Source organism: Rhincodon typus, chromosome 13 (genome assembly GCF_021869965.1).
Source record: "Rhincodon typus isolate 14 chromosome 13, sRhiTyp1.1, whole genome shotgun sequence".
Lineage (NCBI taxonomy): Eukaryota > Metazoa > Chordata > Chondrichthyes > Orectolobiformes > Rhincodontidae > Rhincodon > Rhincodon typus.
The window spans coordinates 3,179,295-3,191,066 of NC_063344.1; the positions used below are offsets into that span (position 1 = coordinate 3,179,295).

The window sequence follows — 11,772 nt, forward strand, 5'->3', positions numbered from 1 at the left end:
CAATTTACCTATGTTACACATCTCAAACTTATCCAAGCCACAGTGGAATGAAGGTTGGCGGAGTTGTGGATAGCGTGGAGGGCTGTTGTAGGTTGCAACGGGACATTGACAGGATGCAGAGCTGGGCAAAGAAGAAGCAGATGGAATTCAACCCAGCAAAGTGTGAAGTGATTCATTTTGGAAGGTCGAATTTGAATGCAGAATACAGGGTTAATGGCAGGATTCTTGGCAATGTGGAGGAACAGAGGGAACAGATCCCTCTGTCCACAGAACCCTCAAAGTTACTACCAGAGTCGATAGGGTTGTAAGGAAGGCGTATGGTATGTTGGCTTTCATTGGTAGGGGAATTGAGTTTAAGAGCCGCGAGGTTATGCTGCAGGTCTATAAAACCATGGTTAGACCACACTTGGAATATTGTGTTCAGTTCTGGTCGCATCATTATAGGAAGGATGTGGAAGCTTTAAAGAAGGGGCAGAGGAAATTTACCAAGATGCTGCCTGGGCTGGAGGGCAGGTCTTATGAGGAAAGGTGGAGAGGGCTGGAGCTTTTCTCATTAGAGTGAAGAAGGATGAGAGGTGATTTTATAGAGGTGTACAAGATAACGAGAGGCTTAGACAAGAGTGGATAGCCAGAGACTTTTCCCCAGGGCGAAATGACAATCGCCAGGGGGCATAATTTTAAGGTGATTAGAGGAAGGTATAGGGGAGATGTCAGAGATAGGTTCTTTACACAGTTGTGGGTGCATGGAAAGTACTGCCAGCGGTGGTATAGAGTCAGATACATTAGGGACATTTAAGTGACTCTTGGATAGGCACATGGATGATGGCAAAAGGAAGGGTATGCAGGTTAGCTTTGATTTTAGAGTAGGCTAATAGGTCGGCAGAACATCATGGGCCGAAGGGCCTGTACTGTGCTGTACCGTTCTATGTTCTATGTATATATCTGCATCTTACTCAGAGCTCAGCCTCCCACCCAGCTTTGCATTGTCAACGAACCTACAGATACTATATTCAGTTCCCTATCTAAATCATTTGTACTGTGAATTGCTGGGGTCCAAGCATTGATCCCTCTGGTACCCTATCTGGCAAAAGACCTGTTTATTCCTATTGTTTGCTTCTTGTCTGCCAACCAGTTATCCATCCATGTCAGGACATTGCCCCGATTCCCTGCTCTGTAACTGTATATGTTGACCTCTTATCTGAAACCTTACTGAAAGCTTTCTGATAGTTCAAGTAAACCACATTCACTGACTCCCTCTTAATGACTCTACTTATTACAGCCTCAAAAAAATTCCAGTAGATTTGTCAAGCATGCTTGAGATTGTAAATAAAACCTGAAAGAACTGAGGATGCTGTAAATCAGGAACAAAAACCAATTTGCTGGAAAAGCTCAGCAGGTCTGGCAGCATCTGTGAAGGAAAAAACAGAGTTAACGTTTCAGGTCCGGTGACCCTTCCTCAGAACTGATAGTGGCTGGGAAAACGTCAGTTTATTTTCTGCATATAAACTGACGTTTTCCCAGCCACGGTCCGGTGACCCTTCCTCAGAACTGATTGTGGCTGGGAAAACGTCAGTTTATATGCAGAAAATAAACTGACGTCTTCCCAGCCACAATCAGTTCTGAGGAAGGGTCACCAGACCTGAAACGTTAACTCTGTTTTTTCCTTCACAGATGCTGCCAGACCTGCTGAGCTTTTCCAGCAAATTCATTTTTGTTCCTGTTATGCTTGAGATTGTAGAGGTTATGTATTTGGAATGTGCTGTCAGGAGTCTTGTTGAGTTACCTCAAAAAGGTGGTAGAAGCAGAATCTTTGAATATTTGACAGACAGAAGTGGGTAAGCCAGAAGGCGTGAAAGGTTATTGGGTTAGGCAGCAATGCATTATGGCTAAGATTAGATCAGCCATTATGATATTGAATAGACAGGACACTCATGCTCCTAATTTGGATGTGCACAGTTTTTCTCAAAAATATTTGCACTTATAGGTCAATACACAGATTAAATTTCAAAGTCATGTTTTAATATTTTGATACGAAAATAAAATTTAAATAAAAATACATTCCTAAAACACTAACATGCAGATAAACAAGTGCTGAAACATTAAAAAAGTACAGCTTTTTGAGACAGTAAAGCTAATATACAAAATAATACAACAGTTTGGCTTTTCAACATATACACACTAAAATATTCATTAAAAGAGCATAAACTATAAACATCCAAATTCCGAGCAGACCTTTTTGGAAAATGTCTACTCATGTACCAAATTGTTTTGTAGATGTTCTTGAGCAATCATATGATCACGAATCATTGTTTCATTCATTGAGATACTAATTAGCGCTGACAATCAAGTATGAAAAACCACATCTCATTTACTGAATGTTGCGTTCTTTGGGGAGTGTTTATTTGTCACTTTTCTTAATTAAACAATCTATAATGTATTCTTCAATTATTCAAGACAGGCAAGACCAAATGTTCAGATCAGTCACTTCAAAAATTCATGTTTGTCAAACTGTTCTGCTCAAACAATAAAACATCTTATTGCCACTATCCATACCAAATGGCAAACAGTAATCACAATTTCTTTGCTAACAGTTTCCCAATATTTTAAGTACCTAACAGGTAGATTTAAATTTAAATGCTGTGGGAGTCATCGAAATGCACAGTGAAAATACCAAATTAAAAAAAAAAGTGGGATCTGGGCCAGCACTTATCGCCCATCCCTAGTTGCCCTTGAGAAGGTGGTGGTTAGCTGCCTTCTGAACCACTGCAGTCCACCTGCTGTGGGTTGACTCATGATACCATTAGGGAGGGAATTCCAAGATTTTGACCCAGCGACAGTGAAGGAATAGTGATATATTTCCAAATCAAGATGGGAGTGCCTTGGAGGGGAATTTGCAAGTGATGGTGCTCCCACATATCTGCTACAATCTAGACAGGTGTGAACTTTAATGTCATTGAGTTGACTGACGCTAGCTGGTTGGAACACCAACTAGTCTCTACTGTAAGGAAGAAGCTATAGAGTGTAACTGGGAGATGAAAGAAAAATGCCTCTAAACAAAATCAATTATTCTCGTTCCATATGTCAGGAGGTGACATTGGGCTTAGCTGTGTGTCTACCTTGAAGATCTATCCTGCCAACATACAGGAATTATGCACAAGAAAGTTATGAGTTTGGATTTTACTGTGAGAATGTCCCCAACCAAATGAAAAGACTGAATCAACTGTCAACCAACAGGTGTTTTTTAAGCGAATGATAAAATAGCAATGTGAATTTTATTGGGAAACCAGCAAGTACTGAACAGTATCAAAAAGTTTTTAATCACAAAGGGGGAAGGGGAGGTAAAAACAGTCAACATACCTGTGCATAACAAGGAAACAGGGACTTTTTATTATTTCAATTCTGTTGGAAGGGGACTTAAAACTTTTGGGCCTCACTGCATATAACCTAAATTTTGAAACTCTTCAGGGAAATAGGCAGGTTACATTAAAACAACAGTTAAAATTATAAGGGTTGCAATACAAGAATGTTCATTTGGATGAACAGTGCTGGAGAGTTGTACACCTACACACCAGCATCGATCATGGCCTTTGGGAAATTTACATGACACACAAATTGCTGGATGTTAGTGGACACAAAAAAGTGTATCTTTCGTGTATGCTTATTTTATAATTTACCAACTATTATGATGACTGAAATAAAAATATCCCACCATAAACCTGCATTCTTCCATTAGTACCCTTGTTTATTGATGCACCTGGAAATATGAAGTTATCTTTACAATTAAAATCCAATTTTTCAGATGAAATACTATAAGCTTTGTTTTGCATATCATCCAGGCTATTAACATCTAGAAAATATTATTATGTTCTTGATGCTACGGTCAAAAATATTCAAGTAATCATTAAAGCTACAATCTTCTGAGATGATAGCAATGATATGGCGTGATATTCAACTCTGAATAGCAGCATATGCAGGAAATAACAAGGCTCAACCTGCTCACAGCCTACAGGAGGAGCACTGAAAAAAACCATGTAATGAAAACTTAAAAGGGCATTACAATTACGATGGAATATAATCTGGATAATTCTGGCGATCAGCAGAAATGACAGACTCTTGGGGTATTAGAATGAATATTTAACAGCTTCCACTTGGTTCATTTTTCACTAAAAGATAAAACAAAAATTAAACTGCATAAAAACATGCGAATTAAGAAAATTCAGGCAGCTCCTCAGATGTGTCACACAGCAAAAATTAAATGAAACACACAGAACGGACACAATGAATAACCACGTTATAACCAAACGGATCATTCAACTGATCTGATTAAATTGATACTAATATCAGTTTTTAAAAAATGTATAAATTAAGATCACCTGGGAAAGTTCAGATGATTAAAGTGCATTGAACTCTTTTGTGGATTTCACATAAATGTTAGTCATCAGTAAAACATTCTGTATGTCTACCGAAGACCAGCCTCTCCAATACTTACACCAATATAGGAATGACAAAAAGAATAAGTAATTTCCAGAGGCATTTCCTGTATAGCTTCAGCAGTTACAATGTTCCATCTTCAGTTGGGATTATTTTGCTCCTATAGGATTTTCTCTGTAACAAATAAAAAAATCGTAGGATGACAGCTTTCTGAAATTCCTTGTTACTTTACAGAGAAGAAAGCTGCACTCAGCATTCACAGTGAAACTGATGATTTAAAGACACAAATCAAGGTATTTAATTGTCTCTACATAGACTGAGAACTGAATATTCAAAGATCATTTAGGAAGGATAGGCAAAAAGGAAAAGGAAATAGAGTCGTCCTCAATACAGGACGAGATCAGTACGAGTGAGCAAGATCTCATATCAAATGATTGAGATGTAGAATCAGTTTGGGTCAGACATTGGTGGGAATTGTTTATAGGTCACTAAACAGTGGTGGTAATGCTGGGCACAATATAAATCAGGAAATTAAAGATGCACATAATATGGGTAATTCAGTAATAATGAGTGACATGTACATGGATTGCGCAAAGCCAATCAGCATGATTGCTGTCAAGAGTTGTTCCTGGAGTATGTGTACAATGGGCTTCTGGAGCAGTATATAATGAGAAAAAGCTAGTTAATAATCTTGCTGTAAAGGAGCCTTTAATAAATAATGTCTACAATGCAATAGAATTTCACATTAAATTTGAATGTTAAACAAAGATCCTAAATCTGAAGAAGGGAAACTAAGAAGGTGCGAGAGCCAAGCTGACAATAATGAATTGGGATAAACACACAATAGGATTTGATCGTAGCCAGGCAATAGCTAGTATTTAAAGTAGTTCTAGGTGGTCTGCAAAAGATATACACACTCTAAGGCATAAACACACACTAGGAAAAGTAAATCAACTATGGCTAACAAAACAGCATAAATAATGTTTTAAATCAAAGGAAGAAGTTTATAAGGATGCCAGAAGAAGTGATAAGCATGAAAATTGGCAACAATTTAGAATCCAGCAAAGTATGATCAAGAAACAGTTAATAAAAAACTGAAAAATACAGGGATGAGCACCTTTTTGGGATTGTACTATATGCCTCTCTTGTAGTAAACAGGAAATGGAGAAGCAAATTTGTAAGGAGATCTCACATCTATAAGAATAATAGGGTTGTACTGGTAGGGGATTTTAACTTTCCAAACATACACTAGGATTGCCATGGTCTTCAGGGCTTGGATGGAGAAGAATTTGTTAAGTTATGTACAAGAAAATGTTCCTATTGGAGCAGAACTTGACCTTCTCTTGGGAAATAAGGCAGGGCAAGTGACAGAGGTATCAGTGGGGGAGCACTTTGGGGCCAGTGATCGTAATTCTATCAGTTTTAAAATAATTATGGAAAAATAGGCCAGATCTAAAAGTTAAAGTTCTAAATTGGAGCAATGCCAATTTTGACAGTATTAGGCAAGAACTTTCAAAAGTTGGTTGGGAGAGGCCATTCATAGGTAAAGGGACAGTTGGTAAGTGGGAGTCAAAGTCAGAGTTGAGAGATGTACAGCATGGAAACAAACCCTTTGGTCCAACTCGTCCATGCCGTCCAGATATCCTAAATTAATCTAGTCCCATTTGCCAGCATTTGGCCCATACCCCTCTAAATTCTTCCTATTCATATACCCATCCAGATTCCTTTTAAATGTTGTAATTGTACCAGCTTTCACCACTTCCTTTGGCAGCTCATTTCATACATGCACCAAACTCAGTGTGAAAATGTTGCCCCTCAGGTCCTTTTTAAATCTTTCCCCTCTCCCCTTAAACCTATGCCCTTTAATTTTGGAAATCCCATCCTAGGGAAAAAGACCTTGGCTATTCACTCCATCCACGCCCCTCATGATTTTATAAACCTCTATAAGGCCACCCTTTGGCCTCCGAAGCTTCAGAGAAAATAGCCTCAGCCTATCCAGCCTCCATCCAACCCTGGGAACATCCCTGTAAATCTTTTCTGCACCAGTTTCAAGTTTAACCACATCTATCCAATAGCATGGAGACCAGAAGTGAACAGTGTTCCAAAAGTGACCTAATCAATGACCTGTACAGCTGCAACATGACATCCGGACTCCTATTCTCAATGCACTGACCAATAAAGGCAAGCGTACCAAACATCATCTTCACTACCCTATTTACTGTGACTCCACGTTCAAGGAATTATGAACCTGAAACTATTTTAAAACACAGCGGTTCATGCGTTGAATGAACTGCCAGAGGAAGTGGCAGATACAGGCACAGTTACAAAAGACATCTGGATAAGTTCATGAATAGGAAAGGTTTGTAGGGATATGGGCCAACGTAGGCAAGTGGGACGAGTTTAGTTTGGAAACATGGTCGGCATGGACTGGTTGGAATTGAAGGGTCTGTTTCTGTGCTGTTTGAATCTAAAAAAGAAACAAGGTTATGAATGCAAGCTACAAAGAAACAAATGTGATCTCTAAAAGCTTCTTTAGGCATGTAAAAAAGAAAAGATTAGCTTGGATAAATATGGGCCCATTGTAGGAAATTTATAATGGAGAAGGCAAATGGCAGAGAAACTAAATTACTTTGTGTTCATGATGACACTGAAAATCTCCCACAAATACAATACAACCAGGAAGTTGAAAAACTGAAGAACTAAAAACTAATTTCTTTTCATGTAGGTAGTACTTGGCAAGTTATTTGGTTAAAGGTTGATAAAATCCTTTGACCAGATGAGCTACATCTCAGAACATATAGTGTTCGTACAGACTGGAAATCAGCAAATATAACTCGGTTATTTAAGAAGGGAGGAAGAGAGAGAAAGGATGTAAATTGGAGAAGTACAGACCTTGTTAGTTTGGACATTAGTAATAGGGCAAATGTTATAATCTATTATAAAGAATATGATATTTAGTGACAGAAAATAATGATGAAATTGCGCAGAGTCAACATGGACTTACAAAAGGCAATCATGTTTGACAAAACTTGAAGATTTTTGTGGATGTTACTAATAGCATTCAGAAAAGACAGCCAGTGGATGGTGGGGGCAGGGTTTGGATCTTCAGAAGGTTTTTAATAAAGTCTCATAGAGGAGGTTAATTAAGCAAAAATAGAGCTCATGGGGTTGAGAATTGGACAAAGCAGTGTAGAAATAAATAATTCTCAGAATGCTGGGAGCTGTTAGTGGGGTGCCACAAGGACCAATGCTAGGGCCATAGTAATTCACCATCAATTTATTTGATTTGGCTATGGCAACCAATTCTAATATTCTTGAATTTGATGATGACACAAAATTAGGACGGGAATGTAAGTTGGAATGAAGGTGCAAGGAGGCTTCAAGTGGATTTGGACAGGTGAATTGAATGGGCAATGTCTTGGCAGATGGAATATGAGGTGCGCAATTATCCACTTTGGTAGAAAGATGAGAAACACAAAATGTTTATTAAATGATAAGGGGTTGGGAAATGCAGGTGTCCAAATGGACTTTGGTATCCCTGACCATGTGTCACTAAAACTAACATGCAGGTGCAACAATCAATAAAGGCAGAAAATGGCATGTTGGTGTTCAAAGGGGGAATGCAGCACAGAATTAAAACAATCTTTCTGCAATTGTATGGGGCCCTGGTGACAGTATACCAGAAGTAGTGCATATAATTTAAGGATAGACATACTTGCCATTGGGCAAGTTCAACAGAAGTTCACCAAACTAATCCCTGGGATGATAGAAACAGAGAAAAGGTTCAGGATTAGGCCATTCGGCCCTTTGAGCCTGCACCACCATTCAATATGATCATGGCTGATCACGCAATCTCAGTATCCCATTCCCACTTTCTCTCCATACCCCTTGTTTTATGAAGGGAAAGGGATGGGAAATAAATGCTAACCTTTCCAATAAACTGATCCTAAGAAGTGATCAAAAAAAGTCACAATAAATTAAACCAATACTTACTCGCTGCCATATATCGCACTTGTTGACCTTTTAATTCGATACTGTTCGTGAAATGTAGCCAAAGTATTCACGACCGTGATTATTTGTTGAAGAGTTTTAAAGGTGACTCTTGAATCTTCAATAGTAAAGTGGGCGTATTCATCTTGTTCCAGTTGAGGACCTTGATACACATCTATACTCCCACAAGCATCTATGGAGAAATGTCAGCATAAGGAAGAAAGCATAGATGAAGTGAAGACACCAGCAATTTTCACATTCTCTCCATTATGAGAGTTCACTAGTTTCCCTAAAAGATAGTGTCAACACAGTAACATATCTTTCCACATCACAGATCTTCATTTACAAACAAAAGAGTCCATTATGACCTTATAGGTCACATGTAAAATAATGTTTTCCAGTTGAATTTAAAATATAAAACTGAAGCCAAAAATGAAGTCACATTATTCATTGGGACATCTTGGAAACTAACCTTCCATTTTCTGTAGCCTGGGCAGGTTGGCACGAAACAGTGAAAATATCCTTTCAGCTTCCCGGTCACAGTCAATAGCTAACTGGATATTTGCTGGAGAACCCCTAGAGGCAAAGAGAAAAACAGTAGTAGAACTAACACAGGAAACAGGCTGTTAAGTTTGTTAAATTGAAAATATTGCTTCAGATATTTTTGAGTAAATGATTTTGACGGGGAGGTAGCAGATGGAAAGTATTCAGACTGGAGCTCGGTGACCAGTGGTGTTCTGCAGGGATCTGTTCTGGGACCTCTGGTCTTTGTGATCTTTATAAATGATTTGGATGAGGAAGTGGAAGGGTGGGTTAGTAAGTTTGCTGATGACGCGAAGGTTAGTGGAGTTGTGAATAGTGTGGAGGGCTGTTGTAGGTTGCAACGGGACATTGTCAGGATGCAGAGCCGGGCAAAGAAGTGGCAGATGGAATTCAACCCAGAAGATTGTGAAGGTCGAATTTGAATGCAGAATACAGGGTTAATGACAGGATTCTTGGCAATGTGGAGGAACAGAGAGATCTTGGGGTCCATGTCCATAGATCCCGCAAAGTTGCTATCCAAGTTGGTAGAGTTGTAAAGAAGGCGTATGGTGTGTTGGCTTTAATTGGTAGGGGAATTGAGTTTAAGAGCCGTGAGATTATGCTGCAGCTCTATAAAACTCTGGTTAGACCACACTTGGAATATTGTGTTCTGTTCTGGTCGCCTCATTATAGGAAGGATGTGGAAGCTTTCGAGGGGGTGCCAAGGAGATTTATCAGGATACTGCCTGGACTGGAGGGCAGGTCTTGCGAGGAAAGGTTGAGGGAGCTAGGGCTTTTTTCATTGGAGCGAAGGAGGATGAGAGGTGACTTGATAAAAGTGTACAAGATGATGAGAGGCATGGATAGAGTGGATACCCAGAGACTTTTTCCCAGGGTGGAAATGACTATTACGAGGGGCACAATTTTAAGGTGATTGGAGGAAGGTATAGGGGAGATGTCAGAGGTAGGTTCTTTACAGAGGGTGGTGGGCGCATGGTGCTGGCAGTGGTAGTGGAGTCAGATACATTAGAGACTTTTAAGCGACTTTTGGATAGGCACATGGATGATAGTATAATGTAGGGTATGAAGGGTAGTTTGATCTTTGTAGGATAATAGGTTGGCACAACATCGTGGGCCGAAGGGCCTGTACAGTGCTGTACTGTTTTATGTTCTATGAACTATACTTAATCTTAACCCTATCTCAAATGAAAAGCAACTTGAATTGAACTACACATGCAAGCACATAATGGGTTGATGGTATTAGAATTAGGCATTACAGAAAGATTAGTGATGTATGACTTGAACAAATCTGTTACACCACTTTTCTTCAATTTAGCATCACTCCCACATTTGGGTTTAATAGATTATATTGCATTGATAGAATATAGCAGAACTACTCAGATCTTATTACTATGACTGCTTATTTACTAGAGTAGATGGGGTCAAAAGTACATGTAGAAGAACCTTTGCCAAGTGTAATTTGGGATAGTATTCAGAATTGAGTTTCCTAACAACCTAGCTTATTAAGATCTTATTTTGTAGAAATACTTATTTATCAGATAACAAGCCATAAACATACATTTGTAAATATAACTAAAAATTAGGGAAGCAAAACTCAGATTTAATTAACAATGTATTTTTTTATATTTTGCAAGCACTAAGAGTTGGGTTACATTGTATACTGGAGGCATGTTCCAAACTGGATACCAGATAAGTGACACCAGTGACAAACGCATTAAAACTTATTTTACTTAGTGCTTTACCGCAAATTTGTAGGTGCTTTTACAGACAAGTTGTGTTTAACCATTATTTACTGCTTTTGCTTGGAATCAGCCTGCATTCTTAAAGAGAACATGGCAGAGATAATGTTTTCCACTCAGGGAATGACTCACCCAGTACAGCTTGTGCAACCAGCAGCTTTCTCATCTGTATTTTTGCAACAGATCCAGCTTCCAGATATAAAAGCACAAGGATGGTAAACATGCAGCCTCTCGGGATTGCTACGGCTCACCCTGGTGATTATCTCAATCCATTCATTGGCCTCCACACAGTTGCCGGCTTGAACATAAAGTGGTCTTTCAGGTCTTTCAATACTGAGGACTTGGAACATCTGAAAACACAAATGTAATCATATTCAAATCTCATCCAAGTCCTTGAAGAACCAGAATTAAGGGAGTTTGAAGCAGCATCTGATAAGCTTGGAGAAGCAATACAATGTAATAAGCAAATGCCCTGTGTACAAGATTGCAATATCTTTCCATTTAAAGCAAGTTCATAGATTAAACTGAATTCTGGTAATAACATTTGATTAACCCTCAAGTAATAATTGCACTATCTAAGGATAAGTCCAAAGCACGAAATACCCTAGTATGTCACGCTAAACAAGTCTAGTAAAGCCATGAAGAAGCAAGGCTATAACTTTAAAGAAGTCCAAACATTACCTAATTCAAACTGAAAGGTTAATGGAGGCTGTGGTGCTTGGAAATGTAAAGTGTGTTATCCTGTAGGCATCACTGCAAGATAACAAGGTGTAGAACTGGATGAACACAGCAGGCCAAGCAGCATCGGAGGAGCAGGAAAGCGGACGTTTCGGGCCTAGACCCTTCTTCAGAAATGGGGGAGGGGACAGGGGTTCTGAAATAAATGGGGTGAGAGGGGGAGGCGGATAGAAGATGGATGGAGGAGAAGATAGGTGGAGAGGAAATAGACTGGTCAAAGAGGCGGGGATGGAGCTAGTAAAGGTGAGTGTAGGTGGGGAGTTAGGGAGGGGATAGGTCAGTCCAGGGAGGACGGACAGGTCAAGGGGGCAGGATGAGGTTAGTAGGTAGG

General features: G+C 39.3%; 1 protein-coding gene across 1 annotated transcript in view; it reads right to left on the reverse strand.

Moving 5' to 3' along the window:
- Positions 1–2,378: 2,378 nt before the first annotated feature.
- The window catches only part of LOC109936745 (ras GTPase-activating protein 2), a 75,122-nt gene continuing 65,728 nt past the window's right edge, over positions 2,379–11,772 (reverse strand). Inside the window, 4 exon segments of the mRNA XM_048604481.1 lie at positions 2,379–4,605; positions 8,425–8,614; positions 8,894–8,997; positions 10,836–11,053. Of these exon segments, the coding sequence (XP_048460438.1) occupies positions 4,581–4,605; positions 8,425–8,614; positions 8,894–8,997; positions 10,836–11,053 (537 nt within the window). The 3' untranslated portion in view covers positions 2,379–4,580.